At 37.6% G+C, this 23498-nt stretch overlaps 1 protein-coding gene across 2 annotated transcripts in view; it reads left to right on the plus strand.

Annotated features, from left to right (window-relative positions):
- The window catches only part of GLCCI1 (glucocorticoid induced 1), a 53826-nt gene that overhangs the window by 26862 nt on the left and 3466 nt on the right, over window positions 1-23498 (plus strand). Inside the window, exons 3-7 of one of the 2 annotated variants that reach the window (XM_021538357.4) lie at window positions 909-995; window positions 8917-9030; window positions 10972-11124; window positions 17093-17303; window positions 22870-22990. In XM_021538357.4, the coding sequence (XP_021394032.1) occupies window positions 909-995; window positions 8917-9030; window positions 10972-11124; window positions 17093-17303; window positions 22870-22990 (686 nt within the window). Of the gene's footprint in view, window positions 1-908; window positions 996-8913; window positions 9031-10971; window positions 11125-17092; window positions 17304-22869; window positions 22991-23498 lie in introns of both variants that reach the window. The other variant, XM_021538356.4, reaches the window with a different exon arrangement.

Below are 23498 nucleotides of genomic sequence, written 5' to 3' on the forward strand. Positions count from 1 at the left end.
TTTTGTCTCCCTAGAAGTGTCAGCAGTGGTCCCCTCCCTTAAAAACCCCATGGACAAATTGTTGTTTTCAGTGGTACAGTTTTATTTCTTGTGTACTTACTGTGAAAGATTCAGCTAATACTAGTAGGAATTGTTGAGGGATCAACATCAACAGATTTATATTTATCTGCCTATAGCACTGAATTTTATATAGTTCATATCCCAAACTTTCTGAATTTTAGATGTTTCCATTGTTCCTGTGACTCTTGCTCAGGAATTCTGGTGGATAACCTCAATTTTCATTATAGCCTTGTTGCAAATAAACATAGTGGTTAAGAGTTTGGGCTTTCTGATGCTTCTCAGTCTTTAGCTCCTACATCCTAAGGACAGTCCCCAAACCTCTAAGATTTGAGATATGGCTGGAAAAGGCCTGTCTGCCATTGTGCTGGTCATGTAAATTGGTGCCAAAAATAAATGGTGTATCCAGATCTTACCAAGTTTGAGTTAGCAAGAAGGGATTGGTTCTGTGGTCCAGTTGTTGAGCAAGACAGGTGGGAGAAGTGAATCCTGGCTTAAGTTTGTTCTACAGTTTTTTTAATTGTATGGTTTTCTAAACTTTCCACCAAGTGAAATGTAGACATGGATGCCAAAGCACAGTGGGATCAGCCAGGTAAGGTTTTTTGTCAGGCCTCTGATTCTTTCTTCAGTAACGTGCATTGTTCTCATCCTTTGTAAATGCAAGTTTACAAAGCTTTGTTTTCTATATTGCATTTTATTTACTGAGATTATTAGTGCTGCATATCAGGATCTGAAATTTATTCACATAACTCTGACACTGTCTAAAGAGTAAAGCAGTAATTTCTGCCAGAAGCTTTTCTTACCTGGAGAATTCAGTACAGTGCATTTTCTTCCTTTTTTTCCCCTTCTAGACACCCAGCTGTTGGGCTGAAGAGGGAGCAGAAAAGAGATCACATCAGCGCTCGGCATCGTGGGGAAGTGCTGATCAGCTGAAAGAGGTGAGAAGTTTTGCACAGTGGAGCCTTTCAAGTTTTGATAAGCCCAAGACATTTTTTAAACCATATCTGGAGTCCAGGAAATTGCACCCTTTCACTCTCCTTTTTTGCTTTTGAAACAGGTTTTACCCCCAGTCTAAGAGTTGTTTGAAGAGTGATTGTTATTTTATGCTTCCTCCCTGCATACTAAGTATTGATTATGAAAGAGTGGCCAGAGTGAGCATTGAGGAATTGGCTTCTTGTTCAGTGTAATGTTAGTTAGCTTTCTGACCTTTAATGCTGCTCTCCTGGAAAATGCAAAGTGTCAGGTGGTATGTTCACATCCTTGCTTAGAAATTTTGTTCAGATTTTAGGTTGGAGATGGAGAGGACACCACTTCCACAAAAAAAGTGTTGATACAGTAATGGTATGAGTACTTGAAATGCTCTTTAATCCATAAATATTTTTCTGTAGACTACAATTGCAACTAGAAAGAACCTACAAAAAGTGGATTTTCATAATGAGAAAGTTGATACAGTAAAATGGTCTCCAGCTCAGCTGAAATGACAATATCTCAGTTTTTGTCCCAGTAACCTCCATTTTGTCCAGAGTCTGAATAACTAAATCTGTCCAGAACCTAATAATGAGCTACATTCAGCCTTATGCCCCTGTCAGGAAGAGTGTATCTTCTTTTCAAGAACTGCACTTTTCCTTTAGAAAAATGAATCTTGCAGTATGTTCCCATGAGGTGGAACTTTTCCCTCATACTCTGGGCTTCTTGCATGCTCTTTCCTGACTCCCTGTTGAATATGGCATTCAAAAATGAGAAGGAGTGTATAGGTTATCTAAGGCGATGACATTAAAAGGCAGTCTTCTTCTGGACAGCCATTGATAGAATAATTATCAGAAGGAGTGATGCAAGTTTAATTACTCAAATTTTAAAACCACATTTGACAAATGTAGATTAATCTTGAAATCCATTGGTGGCAATAGCCTTATTTCTAAGGGTGAGGTCCTGGGCCAAAGATGGGTTGATCAGAAGAGGGTTTTCTGTTCCCATTTCACTGACTACATCTCATGAAACCTTGTATTGACACATGGGCCTTCAGTTGCCTGGATGACTTCATCTACAGCTCTGAGGAAGCACTTGGGATCACAGATTAAGTGACCAGAAATAAGTGTGGAAGGAGTTTTGTGTCTGAGAAGTTTTGGCTTAAACCTTTACCTACCATCACAAAGAAACTGTAATACAGACAGGAGTAGCATCTGTTTTTCTATGATAATGTTTCCTTGCTTTTACTGCAAGACTATCCTTCATACTCTGGCAGTTTCCTATCAGTTTGTGCAACAAGCAGCTCTTCTCCACAGGCCTGTGGCTGTCAGTGATAGTGAACCTTTCAGCATGTAAGCAAGTCTCTGCCATTTGATAACTGTAATCCATTGTGCTGGGTTGCCACCCTCTTGGTGTACTGACCACAAGAGAAAGATAAGAAATGTGTGGCCAATGCGTTTCCTTTTTTTTTTTGCTAGAATGCCTTAGTAGACAAAATAGGTTTTGTTTCTGTCCAAACTTTGCAATGGTTGCTCACGCCAAAACCTACCTTTGTCTTCTTCAGCATACAGTTCTTCCTCTTCCTCTGCTTTCCTTTCTCCAGCTACTCAGGCCAGTTTTCTTACCTTTTCTAGTTCCTTGGGCTCATAACTCATGTCATACTTCACTCATCATCCAGCCACTATTCAACTACCCTATTTGAGCTCTTACTCTGTTAACTTCCAGCTCCTTGTTAGTTCTGGCTATCCATTGTTTGTCTCTTTTTCCTTTCCCTCAGTGTCAGCCTATGTGGTGGGTATTAAGTATTTGTTCAATACCAGCAGTATCTGTGCACTCAGTTTCTTTGTGCCACATTAATCTGCAGTTCCTGGAAGGAGAAATTCCCTGGGGTGGTTCTATTCAAGCTGTAAAGCCCACCAGAGACAGAATTGTTAACAAGCGCAGCTGCCAGTTCCAGATATCTTTCTTGAACATGTGCAAACTGAAATTTTTGCCAAAGCTTCACCAAATGTAAAGATTCTTCCAAGGGACTAGAGGAAGACCTTTGCAGCATAAAGGACCCTCAGGAAAATGTTTGGCTTTTTCATCCAAAGCAGTAGAAAACAGAAACATGAAGGTAAAAAAGCTTAAAGTAATATGCTTTGGCACATAAACTGGCAAAATTTCTTCCACTCCCCCTTTCATTTTAAATCACATTCTTAAACAGCCCTAACGATTCTATTGAAGTCTCTAACTGGAAGGAGATACAGCAGAATGCTGCATGGTAGACATCTGACAAAGCTATGGGCAACTCAAAGCAAGGGCATAAATAATGGAAATAAAATTATCACCTTCTCCTGGGCAACTGCATTTCTTATGTGTAGTGTAGGTAACATTGTTCTGCTCAGAATTTTGAATTGTTTTCCACAGTATTTGACAGTAAACAAGTAGATAGCTGTTGGCAGTTTACATTATTTGTTTTAGGAATTTGTATTCCTGTTTTCTTGCTTCAGAAATTAATGTAATGATTTCTAGCAATTTTTTTAATATGTTGGTAGTGTAAACTAGCTAAACACTTGTGTGGTAATTACTAGTTTTGATAAAATAAGATTGTGCATTTAAGTTCAAAAAATAGTTTTTTCCTTGGTTAATTTGAGTACTAATAAAATTAAATACATTTATTTAATACAACTGGTAGCCCTTTTTTAAACATCTACATTGTAAAAACTAAAAGCAAGTGTATAAGTTTAACATCCCAAGCAAGCAGATGAATTCAGAATAAGCACTTAAAAAAGGATTTCAGTTTGGGTAGTGAGACTTACTTTGCCCTTAATTGAAATAGCTGTGTGTCAGGATTTAAGTCTGTCTAGCAATAAAATAGATATATGTTTGCTTTCTTGTAGTGAGTCTTACTAGAAATTTAGAAGTCCTTAGCTCTCAATATAAACTTTCTTTTAATCATTTCATGACAAGATCTACTTTTAAAGAATTTGTTTATTCTGAAGGATTCTACTACTTGATTTTAAGAAACTTTAAGTGTAACTTGTCTAAGATGATGGCACACTGCTTTAATATTATTTCAATAGATACATGTCTTGACTGGGACATAAAGATTGCTTTCAGTCTTTATACAGGACACTGGTATTTTTTCCCTTCTCAACCTGAATAATTAATTTGAAATTTCTTGATGTTGTTCAGGGACAATTTTAGTTATAGCTTACCCCAAACTGGAATTTACCCAGAACTAGGAAAAACCCTTTATTTAAAACTAGTAGATTTCACTTTGTATAGGTTTTTAAAGATATATTTCAGCTGATTTTTCACTTCACTTAAGCATCTCTCTGTGCTGTATCTGTTACACAGACAGCAGCAGCTCCCCATTGGAAAGTCCCTTTTGCTCTAACAGAGTACTTGAAAAGGACTTTGGAATAAAAGAGAATTGAATATGAAAGCTTGCATGCCTAATGTGCTTTCATATAGCAATTGAAAGATTATATTCAAAGGTTTAGGGAGAATTTCTAATGCTTGATTTGCTCTTTGACTTACTGGTTAACTTGTTTATTAACAAACATTTAATGAATGAGATGGAGCACACTTACTAATAATGAGTTTGTGGCTTGATCAGCAATAGGAAGTTACCATGTTGTGTAGGCTGAGCTGTAGAAATGCAGCCTATTGACTGGTAAATATTAGTGAGCACTTGAGAGACATGGTGGGATGTGTCAGGTTCCTTCATATTAGTTTGCATCCATGTCCCTTCAAAAAGGAAGAATTACCAGGATATATAGATTATCCCAGTGTTATAACCTAATATGGTTATTTCTCAATTTTGTGCCATTAGTTATATTAGACTGCATGCATATCACAACTGGCATAGAAAAAAGTATATTATTTGTTGTGCAGCTTTGAGCTCTAGAAATACTTAGCAAGGAAAAAAAAAATACTTATAGGGGGTTTTCTTGAGTTGTTTGTTCAATAATCCTGGATGGTCATCTTACCTTTGGCTGACTGTAAACCATGAAAACCAAACTGAAACTTGGCGCCCTGAATGACTTGGTGTAGGTTTCTGATGCACTGTTCTTCATGTTTTCTCAGCATTTTTTGCTGGTGGGGGTTTTTATAAATTACTTTAAAATAGGTGAAGAAAAGAGTCTTTCCACTGCATCAGCAACATTACAGAAAACAGTCACTTGGAAGAGCAAAGTCTAAAATTTTCTTAATTTTTTTTGAAATGTGCACAGATCTGTGATGTGTTTTCCCCCTCCTTGCGGTCACATGAGAGTACTTGCCAAATGTGAATTAAAATATTCTTTTTGAAATTTACTACCATATATGTTTATGCATAGAAATGTAGAAAAGCAGTTTTAGATAACAAATGGCATTCAAACATTAGAAGTAGCATTCAAATTGAGGTTACTCCTTGATGAATTCCTTGATTTTTTTTTTTAAGATATATTTTACTTTCAGCTGTATCCTCTAAGAAAATAGCTGTATTTTCTAATGAGAATGTTCTGCTCATCTTCAGGTTAGGTAGGCAGGGAGAGCATTTGAGTTGGTATACAAAAATAATTCATATGTTATGGATCTAAGCGCACATATGTGCTAGGCTAAGGGTTAAATATCTCTAACAAGTGGGTGCTTTAGGATACGGAATAGATCTTTTTGTGATGATTTACACATGTTCCTTAATATGACTGTGTGTACCCCAGTCACATTAATGCTCGCTTTTATTAGACTGCATGCAGTTGGGCATGTGGGGGAAGTGTTGTCCCAAACCCTTTCTGTTCTTAGCTGCTCAGTAAAAATAGAGTGTTCTGTTGCTGCCCTTTGGTTTCCCCAGTGTAGCACATGGCTTCTTTCCTGCCACTTCATTGTTCCCATTTTCTTTGCACAGATCTGGTCTTAATGCTGCATCTTCAAATGCCTGTTTTCCTGATACCACTCACTTGGCACCATTTTCTTTGCACAGCAGACTCCCTAGCTCATATTTGCTGCATTGGTTGAGTGCCCAAGAGACAGGATCTGCTGCTTCTTTGAGATAATTGGTAAAACAGGTGCCATCAAGGCATATGTTTTAGACTATTTTCTTACTTCATTAATTATATTTGTTTTGCAAGAATTAGTGTAGCTCATACTGTAGATGATTTTGCTTATGTTTGGCACTCTGATGGCTCTTCTGCTGCCTGAAGAAGAAGGAGGACGCTAGCCCAGCTGTCTATTCCTGTTAGTGGCACTAACTTTATTCAGCTTGAGATAGAAAATAATTGGTAATAAAAAGATAATCTTGTAGAAGAAAAAAACTGTTGCAATGTCAGGATTAGCAAGTGGTAGAATCACTGTGGATTCCCCTTGGTGAAGAGATGGAGCATTGTTTAGTTCAGCAGATTCTGTGTACTCATTGACACTGCCAGCTTGCTGGTTGTCTGTGCCAGTAAGCTTCTATCTCCCAGGTCTGCAGTATAAATAGGAAATGGCAGATTCCTTTTTATATGCCCATTGTTACTTTCTCGTTTTCTTGTCCAAAAGTAACTACCACATCATGGTCCTGCAAGTTCAGGGCTAAGGACATATGATCTAAGAAGGCACATCTCTTTCTTCACTGCATTGCTTGTTTGGCTTAAGAGATTGTATCAGCTCCAGATGCACAATCAAATCAACAATTTTCTGTCTTCTGTTTCTCCTCAGTGACCCAAGGACTCTTTTCTTTGTTAATGTCAAGAACCTACTGACTAGCAAAATACACATAATCTTGAGGTGGCTCAGAGAACCTTAAATTCCAGGGATCCATTGATTCCTTTCACAGTATCAGAGCTTCAAGGTTTTTGGCTGGCCTAGAGACATACCAGCCTATCAACACTCTCCCATTTAGAGTTTTCACTATCCAAATTTTACAGTGGGAGGCTATGTTGTCAAGGATTTGCAAGCTTATTTGTGACAGAAATCAGTCAGTCAGATCTCTGAGGTAGTATTATGTATATATTTTCTTTTCATAGTGTGCTCTTGATAAAAACTCAGAAACCACATTTTATTTAAATTAAATAAAATAGTGTATTTAACTTTTTTACTTAGGAGGAAGTTCATAAAATCAAGGAGAGGCAATAGAAATGAAAGATCTATATACAGCACTCTCCTTGCTTTCTGATTATTCTTGTAGCCAGCCAACTCTGTCCACAGCTGCCTTCTGATCTGGACATCATTTTTCTCCTCTGTTTTTAAAGGGGGAGATGAAGATTATTTCCCAGTTCTCCCCATTCTTCAACATTCCAGTGTAAGGCACAAATACTTGTAATGTGTGTATGTTTGCCAGAGTAGTAACCTGCATGTTTTTTCATATATGGAGTTACTGTTGTTACTCCTGCAAGAAGGAGAAGCTTCTAGAGAAATGGATTTTTTTTTTTTCAGAGATACCTCTTTTTTAGAGAAATACCTCTTCAGACTCCAAAGTTTCTTGCAACATGCTGCTTGAGTTGCACCTTTGATCAAGCATTTAGCGTCCCAGTTCTCTAAATGTAGCTCATCTGTGTAAGTAATGTAGTTGTATTAGGGCTCTGTTTTTCTGGATATATTCAATACACAGACCCTTTTGGAACTCTTGAACTGTTTGTCTGTTGTTTAAAGATCAAAGTATTCAGCCATTTCTGAGTAGCAGTTCTCTAAATACGGGTAATGAGCTGTGGCAAAACTTGATATGAAGCCTTAAAGATAGATTGTTCTTCTGTGAGTGCTACCAGAAACAGCACAAAGAAAAGTTCACAGCCTGTAGCAGAGCACCATCCAAACCTCTTCACCAAGCACTGTCATCTCTGACACTGTGAAGAGTGATGTGAAGTGATTCTCTGACACAGGGTTGCTTTGCAGGAGTACCAGTGATATATTTAACTACTTGGAAATAACCACAGAGTGCATGTACTTGTGAGTTGTCACTCAGAAAGAGAGGTTAGTTTCCAGCTGATGTATGAATTCCACATGCATTCATTCTCCTTACTTGCCCTTCAGGTTTTTAAAAATTGTATTTCTAGCTGAGTTAAAAATGAAATGGGGCCATGCATGGCCTTATATTCCAGTGTGCTGAGAATGAGGAACAGTGGGATTTGACCCTAAGGGAACAAATTATCCAGTTTTAAGGAAGTGTCTGTACCTGTTGTGTGAATTTGCACACATCTAAACTTCTGAGACAATGTTTATAGAGGTAAGTACTCTCTTTCATGTAGAAGTTTCCCAGGAGGAATAAATAAGTTGAGGAATCCCAAAATGAAATTCTTTGGTTTCTTGTTAAGGAGCAGGTCAAATGGATAATGGCTTTAGTTGCATTTGACATTTAAAATGTAACTCTTGATTAGACATCTTTGTAGCAGACAGCAGGAAGGATAATTCCATCTGTCTGAAAGAATCTGTAATAATTTTGCCTGCAGGGTAGTGCTATTAAATATATTAAATAAGTACTCTAAGATGAACAGTGCATTTTTAGTGCCAGTTGTTTGTGAAGGTTCTTTACTTTTATGATAAATTATCATGAAAAAACTTTGCTTTGGTTTAAGATCAAACAAATTAAACTGTAGGCTTCAAAGTCCCCAGTTTAAACCAGTTACAGATTAGAAGACGCTACAAATTGTCATTCTGACTACTTTTATTTGCATCAGATATTACAGTGCTTGTGTGTAAATGAGGAAATTTGATAAATAAACTAAGCCTATTGTCATATTCAGGTTGGTGAATAGGGCAGATGCTTTGGAGTAAGTATCTGATAAGCAGAAAGAAGCTTTAATGCTCATACTTCAAGGAAAGGCAATCCTATATGCCTGTAAAATCCTCCAAAGAGGATTAAAATGTCCATGATTCACTTTATATATGAAGATATGAGCAGTTACCCATTTGATAACTCATTCTCACATCACCTGAACTTCTCTCCAGCAGATTGCCAAACTGAGGCAGCAGCTTCAGCGCAGTAAGCAGAGCAGTCGTCACAACAAAGAGAAGGAACGTCAGTCACCTCTCCATGGCAACCATATAGCAATCAGTCAGACTCAGGTAAGTGGGCAGCTCCTTATATTAACAGCCTCCCACCTTATCAGGGTTGGCTGAATAGCCTGCTGAGCCTTCCCATCTGTCTTGTGTTTGTTCTCTTGTGTGGTACATCAGATGCTTAACAGTGTGATACTGCTGTGCCTTCACTGGAGTTGGTCTGATGGTCGTCATATAATAAAAGAAGGGCTGCACCAGGATAGCAACTGGATATTATGATGCTGTAAAAGTTATGGGCATGGCTAGATAAGGCTGTGCTTCCAGGGACACATACTTGCTTCCAAGACTCAATTTTTGTGGTGAACTTTCAAAGCTCCTCTGGAAGGTATTTGCTTATCAATTTTGCAACCTAATTCCATCTGGGCTAGTTATAAAATCAAATTAGGAAATAAAGAAAAATAAAGTACCAAAGCAGGGTGCAGTGGAGGATACCCAAGGTAGTCGTGATCTAGTCACTACAACCTGTCAGCAAGATTGAAACCCAGTTACAGTTCTAAAGCTCAGGTGAGATTCAGCCAATATCTTGAGAAATCTTAAGGCACTTGTAGAAAGCATTTAACTATGGCTTATTTGAGAGTGCAAATATTTGAGTTCTGATTAAATTTCACCTATAGTAGATCCCTGTTACTAACAGGCCACTCTTTGAATATCTGAAGAGTTGGTTCTATCATGGTATTTCCTGAGTACTTTTTTAACTACCTGGTGTTCTGTAGCAGCTAGTTACAGCAGCTGTTTAAGCTGTGATGGCTGATTCCTTACATTCCTTCTATGGGGATAAAATCTTGTGGTCAAATCCTAATGCATGAAGACAATAGGAATGTGATGCTTTTCCTGAACCTGTTAGCCTTTATAACAAAGGATCCTACTACATTTGGCATCAAAAAGGGTTTTGCTTTCCATCTCAAAGTAAGTTGTTGCAAGTACCTGTGCCATTATAGCGACATAGAAGACAGTCTGTGACACAGATTGAAGCCCACCTAAGACATATGCTGTGAAGAAACATTCTTTAGTACTTGGAACTCACTTTGCGTTGCTCATATGACATTTTGGTTTCCCAGGAATATGTTCTTTGATAAAGCCATTCTTCAGGCTGTGTATTCTGGTAGTCAGAGAATGCTTGCAGGCAAATGACTTACACCTTGGGAGCTGCACATTATGCAAGATTCACTTGATAAGAACTCAGAAAAAATGTTTACATTTTGACTTAAGCATCCTGTGATTCTGTGAGGAGGAGGAGAACACGTTGATTGACACGTGAGACTGTTCATGGCTGTCAGCGTAGCTGCTGCCAAGGTGAAGCTTTTAAGGTTGACTGTGCAAGACATTTGTGCGCTCTTGGGAATGTTTTTTGTTGGTAACAGAGCTCCACTCAACAGGCTTTTCTGAGAATCATATTTGTACTTATGTAGATGCTTATTTCTTAAACTCAAGATGATTTCTCTTAAGACCTTTGATATAAAGTTCTGAAAAGATATAAGCTAATGAAATTAAAGGTTTAGAGTGAATGTTTTATTTTGCATTTGCTAAAGCCAACCAAAAGAGAGTAAAAGTGCATTAAGTGGATATTTCAGTTGAGTCATTAAGCTTTAGGAATGTTATGAAATGCCTTTTGGATCCCAGTTAGCATCAGGGCCCCATGAACTCCCCATCCTCCTGCAGTGTAAACCTTAGTCTGTGCCTCTGGAAAGTACATACACCTGTCTGCTTACTTCCAAGTGAAGTCATAGAATGCTTTGATTTTACAGCTCTTCTTTGAGTTGAGATGATTTTATTGGCTTTTGATTTATGGAGGCATTTGTTTTTATTTAAATTCACCAAGTAAAGATGATCTTCTAGATGGGAAAATTAATACACAACTTCTTACTTAGTAATGTTTTAGTTTTGGTCTCAGACTTCTGCCTTTGTTCTGTTTTCCATCTTTAAATCATGTTGCTGTCTACCTTCTAGGCTTGTATTTCCAGATCTGTCCCTATGCCACTGTCAAGCATTTCAGTGCCAAAATCATCTGCTTCACGTGTGCCGTGTAATGTAGAAGGAATAAGCCCTGAACTGGAAAAAGTATTCATTAAGGAGAGCAGTGGAAAAGAAGAGGTATCCAAGGTAAGTGTACAGGAGCAGGTTTATGGCTGTTATCTCTTTGTAATCTATAAACACAGGGAAAACCTTCCTTTTGAGGAGCCTTCATTGTGGCTGAAATTACAAATAATTTTCTTCAAAGAACTTTTTGTTTGACAACATTGTTTCAGTATTTTAGCATGGTGGGATTTTTTAAGTTTTCTTTTTTATTTTTAAAGGGCATCTGGCCAAACCTATGTTGTTTAGAATGCCCTTTCTGTAGAGAGCTCGCAAGTTTTTGTGAGAAATACAAGTGTTTGAGCATTCAGACACTTCAGGCTGCAGTAATAAATAATTAGAGAGCAGGAGGTTGTTATATTTACTTTATTTTGCACTCTTTTTCTTGAGCAAGATGCAAGTTTCCAGTGCTATGCTCTCCATTCTGGTTTTACTGTTTTTTTTTTTTCCATGAACTGAAATGGAAATGTAGACCATTTTACTGCCATGAAACCTCTGTGATCTGTCATGGGAGGTCTCTGTATGGGAAATACTGACATGGGGCAGCTTTGCTTTGGAGCATTGGACTTTTCATTTAGGAATTTAGTGCATTTTATTTGATGACACTGAAAATGTGGAATGCTTGGTTTGCAGCCACTGTTTCCTAAACAGCCAGTGAAAATTTTCTGCTGTGGAATAAAGTACTTCACTTTTTTTTTCCTAATCTTCTCCAAGTTGTAGGTGCTTTTCTCATGAATGGTCATACAATAGCAGTTCTATACACAAGTCAAGCTATAAAGCTTCCATCAGAGGTTTAAGATTCTGAAACCTTATATTTGCAATTCTGCATGTCAGTAGTAAACTTAAAAATTTTTGGAGTAGTCTTGGCTTCTCCAGACACATAGTTGTATGGACAAAACAGTCTCGAAAATGAAAAGCTGTAGTAGTACTTCTAGGCTGGTTTCTTTCCTAAAGCTGTCTTATCCCTTTAGAAGAGGTGTGTATGGTACCAGGGGAATAAAGAAATAAAAGTCAAATATGCAAACTGAAAGCCCAGCTCAACAAGCCTTGTGGCAGCCTCTCCAAAGAGTACCAAAAAGTGTGTATTGTAGTGCCATCACTGATGTTGCTATGGCTAGGGTGTAATCTCCTGTAGTTGGAGGATATTTCATTTATCTGTCAGACAAATCATCCTTGTAAATGTTGTCCTTGGGTTTTAACAGCTTATTGCTTGGGATGCAGAGCTCTCCTGTGTTACTGAATGTACTGACTCTGATCCAGCAAAACAGTTAAGCACATACTTAAGTGCATTGTTGGATTTGGGCCAGAGGTGCTCGGAGTTTACGCAACCAAGGCAGTAGTGAACCCTTCCTCCAAACACTGAGCTGGCAAGAGCTTCAGACACAAAAGAAAGTCATAAATCAGCATTGCCCTTGAAGTCAAGTCCGCCTTTGTGGGCAGAGGGTTGTTTCCTGCTATGTAACTGTTAATTTCTGTGAAGTCTGGTCTTGTGGGACCTAGAGTGGGACTCCTAGCACTGTCTGTGAGATTACAAGATCTCCGTTTGCTTATGGAAGAGCATAACAAGATCATCATTTACTCAAGTCTTGCTGCCAGTGAACTTTCTCCTCATACAACAATTTAGCTGTGTTTTAGCCTAGGGAAGTAAGGGCAGCTAGGTTAGAGGTTAGGAATCCCTGAACAAAAGATAAACCATAGGAAACCAAACTCTAGTGAACCTGTTTGTTTTTCTTTCAGTTTTCTGCTATTCTTGCTGTAACATTTTGTATATTTAGATACTATTTTAAAAGCACAGTCAAAGATACTTTGTTGCTTTGGAATATGTCTTCTGTCTTTACTCATGCTGATTTAGTTCTGTTCTGTTCTTTGAAACATTTTTAAAAATTCTGTTTTAACATCTTAATGATGGTTAAAATTGTAGTTATAAAAGCAAAAATAACCAAACCACTCTTGTACTGTCCTGATATTTTTGTATTTTATAAAGATAGTTGAGGATTAGTAGTGTCTTTGTGTCATTACCTTTTAAAAATCCTATTGACTATAAAATTTAGAGAGATTGCGTAGTGGTCAAAATATTAAAAAATTTCATTTTTGCAGTTTAGCCGTAGCTGTATTTTTTCACATAATTCATCTTGCTTAGTTAGCTGAAGGTGTTTCCTTTTTGCTTTCATAAAACTAATTTGTCCTTTTTGAGTAATTTCTTAATAATCTCTTTCTCCTCAAATTTATTAATAAACTTTTAATTAAATGTTCTCATGCATTTATTCAAAATTCTTGGATATATTTTCCTTCCTTCTTTTATAACTTGCTGATTAACTTTGACAAGGTGTAATGGTGTGTCTCTGTTCTCACCATAACTTGTTAAGATGGAACGAGCTTTTTGTGAAGTTGCTGCAGGCTTTTGTTCTTTGTCCCATTGTAAATAATTCCACAACACCATCATTGGAGACTCAGGTGCAAAAAGATGATGGACTTTTTGTAGGGATTAGAGGATAATTAGTATTCCCTCTTCTGGAATACAATAGTGAAAATCATGAAAAGTGCCCTGTAGCAGAACACAGACACATTCATAGGCCTCCTGTTAGGAAAAACATTCTAACAGAACTATCAAGTATACAGAAGTAATTAGAAATAAATTAATTTTGATGGCCTATCAGGCAATGTAAGTAAACTGATTACTGTGTTTCTTGTTTGATTTCTAATGCTTCTGGAAGGAGATGGCAAGGTGGTTTTATGTACCTATCTGGAAACTTAATCCTTTAATAAAATGACTTCTTTCATTTTGTACAGATGCAGAGGATCCTTACTTAACTCTTCATAGACTTCATCTGAGAACTGTTTTTTTCCAGGTGTTTGTTCCTAGGATACATTATGCTTTTTGCACTTGAACCTTATCTAGTACATTGATGGCTTCACTGATGCCAGCAGGAAGAAGCACTTTCCTGTGTTGGCCTTTTTGTTCCAGTCTAGAGGGAAGTTTTTAAATCAATAGCATTGATTGTTTTGCTTTGAAGAAGTTGCCTCCCAAATAGATGTGCAGCTTATGAGGAGACTCCCATTGGCAATGCTATTATAGTCTGGTAGCATTCCTGATTCTTTGAACATTGTTGAGGTCGTTTCCAGCAAGATTGATACTGAAAACAAATTGGTGAATGTTAACAGTGCATTGAGAAATGCATGCTTTGTTGTCACATGCAGCTTTTTCATACCTTTGCTGGGAGATGAGAGCAATATCTGTGTCCAAGAACACACATCCAATAGGGATGGAAAAGTGTCCCTTCAGAATGCATTTGGCATGAAGTTAATACATGACTGGACATCCTTGAAAAAAAAAACCCAAGAAATAGCATGTAGGATGCAGTAATTTCTAGTTGTTTTCCAGGCACTGGGCATTATGGGAAGTAATAGCAGCTGTACCAAATTAGTTACTCTCTTTCTTATCTTGTAAGGTTGTGAGAACTTCAGTTTTAGAATAGTTCATGCATGACTCATAGAAAGTAACTTCAGGAATGGTTTTTTACATTAATCAGGTTTGATATATAAAGTTTTAACAAGCTAAATACTTCTAGTTGATATTTTCATGGAGATTTTTCCACTTGTCAGCAGTGAGGGAAAGATAAATACAAGAACACAGTAATCTGAGATATTAACTGGCATTTTCTATGCCTAGTAAGTGTTACTGCACTTGTAAAAAATTATAAATATTTAGCTTTTTCTGCTTATGTGTATATGTAGATATGTGTCTAAATATTATGGATTATTTTTGTACTTCAGGCTTTAGTTCAGGGGAGATTGAAATATGTGATGTGTGATATACTTCCTGACTGCCTGAGACTACAATTGTTCCTCCAGGTGTGGAAGAACATCTGTCTTATCCTGAAGTCTTTAATTATGTGATCACTTGCTGTTTCTTTCTCCTCCCTGGAATCCTTATTTTACCTGTTACATAGACCATAGTGTATGCCCTTAATGAGCAGCTGTTTGGTGTTCTTCCCTTCTCCTCCTTAGTTTGTGTCCTCATGCTTACTGTTACACCTTGCTTTGAAGTCAGAAATCTGAATTTTTGCCTGAGATTTTGCTTCTTTGTAATAGGAGCATGTCCAAAATTTTGTTCACTTTACCATCACAGTTATGTGAGAAGGAAGATGACATCAATTTACAATTTATGGATGGGGAAGCACAAATCCATCAGGATTCTATAGTGTGGTTGTTCAGGTAACTCAGGATGTTGCATTTCACTTTAGGAGTTCAAAACACAGCACCTGTATGCTCCTTCTGCATCTGTTAATGCAGAGGACTTAAAAATGAGACCTGTATAAAGTGGGCATCCAGAAGAGATACTGTAAAAGACAGAGGTTGGTTCAGTTGATTCCCTGACATCTCACAGAATTTTTGTGGCAGAAAGAGAAATAAAAATGTTGGTTTGTATGGCAGTTTTTGGGAGGTTTTTTTTTTTTTTTTTTTTTTGTTTGTTTGTTTTTTGTTTTTTTGAGGGTTTTTGTTTGTTGGTTTTTTTTGTATGGTCTTTTTTTCCTTGTTGGTTTGGTTATGATAATTATGGGACGGCTTTCTTTCTACAGCTTCAGTCTTGTTTTCTCTCTTCTGTCTGAGTAACAAATGCTACAAAGTTGTAGGTCTGTCTGTGCTGAATGAGTCAGGGCCTGTTGGGGTGATGGGAATAGAACAGCGAGTCGTGTTACAATGCATATGCAATGTGAAGTGAGCTGTTGGAACAGACCACACAGCTGTGCCCAAACCTTACAGCGTCTGATGGAGCAACTGAGGTTCTCTTTATAGTGTGTTTCTTTGCTCTTATTTGAAGTATGAAATGGTAGTAACTGGAAGATCCATAAGAAGAAAATTATCTTCCTGCTCTGCTATGTCTGCCTCTTTGTGTAATATGTGGTGGTTTTCTGGATAGACTGTTGCTGAAAAAGGGAGAATGTGATACTCAGCCAATAGGTGTTATGTCCTCGTTGCTAGCAAAAGTGTTGGGTTGAATTTTAGTCTCTGGAACAAGCTGTTAGAGTTTTGGAATATATGTGGAAGAGAGGCAATAAAATAAAAATGTTCGCTTGAAGTGAGAAGGAAAAAGACATTAATTTTTTTGTAGCTAGATCATTTAAGCTTTTCTTTATGGTTTGGACACAGTTCTCACTGAAGTGAGAACAAAACTTTTTTAATTCTTGCAGACATTTTTTCCCCCCTTTGCTTCTAAGCAAGACTAATTCCCACTTGGTTTCTTACATTTAAAACATCACTGTCTTTATTTAAGAACTAATTTTCCATTGGGAAGGACAAATAAGTAGAGCATGCCAATCTACTGCTGTGAACATGTCTATGCAGTATGTTGCAGAATGGGATGCACCATCGCTCTGGCCAGTGCCAGCTAGGCTGATACAGGCAGGTAGAGCTTACTAGCTTTGGCTCAAGACAAAGCTTGTGAGCCTTGTTACAAGCCTGTGTGTGTGCATCATCTGTAGAAGGATGGAATGTAGGGGTGTGCCGGAGAATTGCAACTTACTAGCAAAACTTGGATGGTTTCCTTTTATAATTGTAATTCAACTGGTTGTTATGGCAATAATATGCTATTGTATTTGACATTTTCTACTTTCCGTTTTATCCAAATGTGATCTCTGTCAGGGTACTTGTTTTTGTATTATAATAGCAGTGACCTTTATTGAAAATTGTAGCACTACATATAATTAGTGAGGGAGATTTGCTTTTTTTAACAATTGTAAAAACCATAAAAACATAACACTGGTATATGTTGAATTGTGGATGCTAACTTTGCATTGGAACGTGTGCACATTGCCCCAGTACTCTGTATAATTAATGTATGTTGTATCCACTGTACACTGCATTATCTTTTTGTGTGAGATCTCCCTGTTCTTTCTAAAATGCTTTGTTTGTTCTTAGGGCCTTTGCTTATGAGTGCTACAGGCTGCCATTGCTTGTTTGATCTTTTCTCTGTATTTGCTTGTTTCTCTTGCAGCCTCTGGATATCCCTGACGGTCGAAGGGCGCCGTTGCCTGCTCACTATCGTAGTAGTAGCACGCGAAGCATTGACACTCAGACTCCGTCTGTCCAGGAGCGCAGCAGCAGCTGCAGCAGTCACTCACCATGTGTCTCTCCCTTTTGCCCTCCTGAATCTCAGGATGGGAGTCCCTGTTCAGCAGAAGATTTGCTCTATGACCGTGATAAAGGTGAGAGTAGAATGGCCTGCCTTTACCTATGGGAGGCATGTGATGTCATGCTTTTACAACTACCTTCATTTTACTCATTACATCAGTTTTTGTTTTTGTTTGATGGTTGTGGAGGGATTGAGGATTTATCTGAAAATTGGTTTTGTTTGTTTACATATCTTTTTCCCTCTTGTTTGTGAAACTTCACAAACATCTTCCATAAATACGTCAGAGGAGCACAGCAAACAGTTACCTATTTATGAAGATTTTAATGTGAAGAATTCAGACTGTAACGTGTTTACATTTAAGAAACATTTCAGGAAGGTTTGTGGTAGACTATATTTATTGTAGGTGAGTTGCTTACTGTTGAAAATGGTGATGAAGTTTTGGACTGCTTTTAAAAGAACTCTGCTTCTGAACTCTCACATTCTACTAGAAGCTATTTGGTGAGAAGCTCAGATATCTGTTTGAACAGCCTGGCGGAGGGTAATTACTTCTCTGCGTATGCTGCATTACAGATCAAAAATTCTGAATAATTTATGCGTTTATCAATAGCCTGTGTTTTTTTCGAAGTCTGTAAAATGTTTGGTTTTATAGTGGGAGTACAACTGGAGTTTCAGTAATTTAGAGTTACTGACAGACTATGGAGTATGAGAATATAGGCACCAGTGTAAAATACACTGCGGTTTTTTGACAACTGTTTATTAATAAAATTGCCCTTGTGCTTCTGGTCAGCTAGCTGAAACATGAACTCATATGGAGCATGTAGGATTTGGGTAACTCATGCAAGCTAAGAGGAGTAAGTTCCACAGAGGAAATTAAAACTTCTAAGATTAAGCGTATATTTATTTACCAATGAGCTAAAGATAACAGAGTTTTGAGGTTGTAAGTAAGGTTAAACATTTTTTTGTAAATGCTGTCTGTTTATTAAGAGTTAAAGTAATTTGGGAATAGGATTGGGGAAGTCAACAGGAGAAACACTAGCTCTTCTTGATTTCTGAGAAGTATTTTTTCCCCATGTTGGATTTAAAAGGAAACAGTGGAAAACAAATCCATCTGCCCAAATCCTGAACTGGGGGTGGGTGTGTGCAAGTTAACCACATTAAAATAGAAGTCTTAGCTCAATGTGATAGTTGGCTATGCTCCAAAAATATCAGTGTTATTAGCTTGTCCCCACCATACTTCTCTTTCTTACACTATGCATGTGAATTTTAATTCTTGTCAAAACTGAATCACTATAGAAACATCTACTAAAGTATTAACACACAAAAAACCATCTTGACAGGTAAATTGGTTCATATATGTCCCGATAACAAATATAAGTTAAAAAGAAAGGAAATTCCTGTTGCAGTCAGTACTTGGTTATCACAGTAATGGGAATTTTCAGTGATACATTTATTGGCAGTAGCGAGTGAAGACAGTTTGAAATAGTGCATCTAGCCTTTTTAATGCTTTTCAAGGCTTTTTATCTCTTGCCTTGGATTTTTTGAACAGCTGAGAAGTGAAATTTATGATTAGATACTTATTTGAGGATTTTGGTTTGAAGACTGGCTTTAATGCTAGGCTTGCATCAAAAGTCTTCTCCAGGAGAAGTGTGTAGGTGATGATGATAAACAGCCAGTTTTTTAAGTCCTCATAATTGCATTTTAAAATTAAAGTAAGGTATGTTATACTGTGCGTATGAAAGATAAAACCTTGAACTTCTCATCACAACTTAATTTTTAAGGGCAAGGTAAAAACTAGGAAAACATGTAGCAGTTTTCCAAGAGAAAGTAATTTTTTCAGAGGTTGTAGTAGTATAGTCAGAAAGGTGCTTTTTGCTCTCATATCATCCAGATACTACAGGCCAGTTGGTCTGAATTAGAATATTACTTCAAAATCATTAAATTATAGATAAATGAGAGATATGGCTGGAAATTAAAACAGAATAGCAAGTTTGAGGGACAGTTTATTACATTTGTTGTGGCTGTTAATTGTTCTATACCATAAAAACTTCGGAAGGTTTTCACGCCTTCATTTTAAAAGCTTTTGTGAGCTAGAATAAAACCATCACCACTTTTCTTTGTGAGGCCTGTTGAGTTTGGAAATATGCATTGTGTAACCAAATGTAGATGTTTTGGTGACATTTTCTTGCTACTTTTCTAAAGTTTTAGTTTTCCTCTTGATGGAAATCACTTGTATTTACCATTAAAAAGCTGAGTTATTGACGTTACTAATGGTTGTGGGGTGTGTTACTGAATAGGAAAGGAAAGAAGGTTAGTTTGACTAAGAGACATAAGCAGTGAGAGGAGTCAATGCTCTGTACAGACACAGCACTGCTTTGCATTCCTAAAGCATCTTTTACTTTTTGTGCAAAGCTGGGCTTTGGCCTGAGGCCCCTCCAGCTGCCCTTTGGACTCTGTCAAACTGTTGGGTTTTCCTTTCTGCAAGAAGCTGTTAAATAATTGAATTTCTCAAAAGCAAGTGAAAGCTAATTTTCAGAAGAGGGCCACAGTATTACTCTGCACAGAGCAGTGATACTACACCATATTGATTAGAGCAGACAAGGAAGGGTTGGGAAAGAAGGTGTTTTCATGGCATCTGGCTTTATGATTTTGTATTGAAACTACTACTGTTTTCACTAGATCTGTTTTGTGATACTCTGGTCCATGAAACTAATTCAGAGCCCATCCTCAGCAGCTGTGACAGAGGTGAAATTCAAAGGCATCTGAAGGTATAAGCAGATGAAATCTGGAGGCATTTCTTTGTACAAATATAAATTGTATACCCTGTTTTTCAGGGATTTTGATTTAGGTGCCTTTACATAGCATTTAGTAGTCCCACTGTTGCTAGCAGGCTCTTCCAAGTAACATGTTTGTGAAGATCCTTGTTAAATTCTGGGCATCTGATTCATAGTTCTTTAAAGGAAGGTTGTTAGTGGAGTCTTTGGATAGTCTTATTAGTTATTTTTGGACCTATCAAAAATAATCCCAAGGCTCACCGGCAAAGTTTCTTATTAAAGTGTAGTCACTCAAACAACTGTTCTAAAGACTGTTTTTTAGTTAGCCCTTTTTCTTGTTCTAATATGTGCAAGATATAATTTCCTGCATTAAGGTTAAAATAGTAATTAATTACAGTCTTAAAATGTTTTCTAGATAACAGAATATACGTGTTTTAAATATGTGTCCAGAAATTCTGTGTGATAAGCCTCCATATTGTCCGCTGTGCGTCTGTGGCAGCGCAACTCCCTTTAAGGATTCCACGATCAGTCCCTGTCAGTGGGATGGGAGGGGTGGGATGGGATGGGTGGGACGGAATGGGACGGGTGGGCTGGGACACACCAGCAGGGCACCCCCTGCTAGTGGGAGCTGAGGGCTCGGGGGGCGGTGACCGCGCACATGGCAGCCTGGGACAGCACGCAGGGATTTGTTGTGTCCTGAGCCATTAATGACGGGACAGTTCAGCGCTGCAGCGCTCACAGGATGCACAAGTGGAGACTGGCTTAAGCTGTGCATTCCAGCTCTTGCCACTTAACTCCTGGCCTGTGTTCCCAGTTCCTCCTGCTCTCGCCCAATGCCTGGCTCGTACGTGCGAGTCTCCTCACAGCCGCACGTGTTCTCCAAACGGTGCATGCCGTGCATTTGGTCAAAATGAAAATCTAACAACTTGGTAAGCTTTAAAAGCAGGGAGGGTAAAGAGAAATACTTGTTTAGCAGCTGTCTTATGTAGAAAGTTTCAGCCAGGCAGGCCTAACTAAACCAAAAACTTGATTGAAAGCTGAACTGGCTATTAGACAAGACTCTTAAATCTTCCAAAAACTGACTTGACTTTGTGTTCTGCTTAATTCTTCCCTTGGATGTACTGCCATGGTTTTCCACTATTCAGTAGAATGAACAGTAGTACATTTTATGTCTCTAATTTTTTAAATAGAAACTTGGATGTTCAATTTTAAATATTAGCAGGAGGAAACAAACTGTCTGGGTTCTGTTAATGATTTCTGTGTTTGGAATGAGTGGTGTGGGCCAACAGTGGAAAGATGCCAACAGGACCATCATGCTCCCAACTTGGCAAATATCTGTAGCGTCTCTAAGCACTTTCTGCCTTCGTAGTTAACACCAACATTTCTGTAAATAGAAGTTCTGTATTCACTCTACAGCAGGAAAGAGCTGAATAATCAATATGCTACTGAGGTTCACTTAACATTTTTCATCTCATATCTTTTATAATAAATTTTCAAAGGGAAGTGTGGCATTTGAGTTGATTTGTTTCTTTTTGTAAGAGGAAGCAGAAATGTTTCAAAACATCTAATGATTAGCCTTAGTATTTGAGTCATGGTAATATAGTAGTTTGTGTAGTTACTCTTTGCAAGCTGTTAAAGACAAATCTGTCCACTTTGTGAAGATAGGTCATAGTGCTTGAAGCTTGGATAGCTGAAAAGGCAACATACATGCACAACAGGAAAGTAAACAAAGGTTATAAACTTGAGTTAAAAATAATGTATCCCACATTAGTGGAAAGACTTGAAAAGAGCTAAAGCAAGAGCAGCTGTTTCTCCCCAGTTAAGGTGTATCTGTGAGTTGGTGGGTCCTTGTTAATTTCGCTATTTCATTTTTTAATTGTAATCCTTAGCAGGGAATAGGGAACCACTAATACTGTCCTGGGAAAGATGTTGCTCTTTGAAAAGGTAGAAGCCCTACAAAAAGCTAATTTTCTGTGGATAACTATTTCTGTACCTATTTTATTTCCTTAATGCATTTACTATCATATTGTCAGCATGACTGTTTAAAGTAAACCTTTTCATAGTCCTAATATTTCAGACTTCTGTGTTTGTCATTACCAGACTTGAGCCTTCTCATCCTTTCTGGGAAATACAAATAAATCTGCCCTGTTGCCTTTTGTCCTAGATCTTCATACCTTTAATTCTAAGTGTGTCTGGCTAAAATATGCACAGACAACTGGAGTTATGAAGACTACCTGTATCATACAGTCAGTAGTGATGAGAGAATTAAACTGTGGAAGTTTTATTCTAGATATTAAAGCAACTTCACAACTGTGAAGCAAGTAAGATAAGACGTTGTAATGATAAGGTAGCAGTACCTGTGTTACAAATGTGTTTTTGCTTAGTTTCAACTTCTGAGCTGTTCATGAGGCTAATGAGGTTAATATTCCAGTGAAGTTATGTTTTAAAAAAAGATACAAGTTGTATACACTGTTTATACAGTGAGAAGGCGTTTTATCATTACCACTCATAATTCTTCTGCATGTATTATGCATATTATCTTGTTCATTTTTGGTTTTTGAAGTGTGTAATAAAGATTGTATTTGTTTCCAGGATCACAGCTCTGCTTTGTTCCAATTGCAGTGTTCTGGATAAAAATATCCTCCTGTTACATGTTGTTATACAATAGATTGCTGCTGCACCAAAGCTGTTACTCAGAAGAAATGTGCTATACAAGGGTGTTAGAAGTAGCCTGCAATAAAGGAAGCGTTGTGGTAGAAGCAAACCAGCGTAGTGGCTAAATTGTGAAAAAAGGCATCTTGTTTGGAAATCGAATTTAATTAAAAAGCACTCTCAATCTCTAGTAATATAACTGCTTTAAATTTTCAGACAGTGGGAGTAGCTCACCGTTGCCCAAGTATGCCTCATCTCCCAAACCAAACAACAGCTACATGTTCAAACGAGAGCCCCCAGAGGGATGTGAGCGAGTGAAGGTCTTTGAGGAAATGTCGTAAGTAATGCCTTTTATATCAGCTGGTATCTGCAAAGCAGTAAACCTGTTTACTGAGCCTATTCAACTGCAGATGAATAAACTATTCCAGCTGATGGGTTTTTCAGGAGCAAACTATTCTTATAGTTTGTGCAAAAGAGAAGTTCAAGTGTTTACATTGGTGTGAAGAGAAAATGGAATCCTTTACCTTTTTTTGTGCGTTTACAAAAAAACAACAAAAATCCAAGCAGGAAAGATAAGGTACATTAATTTCCTAAGCATTTATATAAACCTCTTTCCATGTATTCTTTTTAACATTTTAAATTTTCATAGCTTAAGCAAAAGCTCTCCTTGTCATAATTACCTGTTTCAAGCATAGGTTGCATTTTGATGTGTATAAAACATAGAAAATGGAATGAAACATAAGAAAAGCGTTTGTAGATAGTAGTATGCTTACGGCATGGACTTTGCTCAATACTTTTGCTGAGCAAGAAATTGGAGATTAAACTCTTGGACATCATGTCTTTTT

This window comes from Lonchura striata, chromosome 2 (assembly GCF_050655825.1).
Source record: "Lonchura striata isolate lonStrDom1 chromosome 2, ASM5065582v1, whole genome shotgun sequence".
Classification (NCBI taxonomy): Eukaryota; Metazoa; Chordata; class Aves; order Passeriformes; family Estrildidae; genus Lonchura; species Lonchura striata.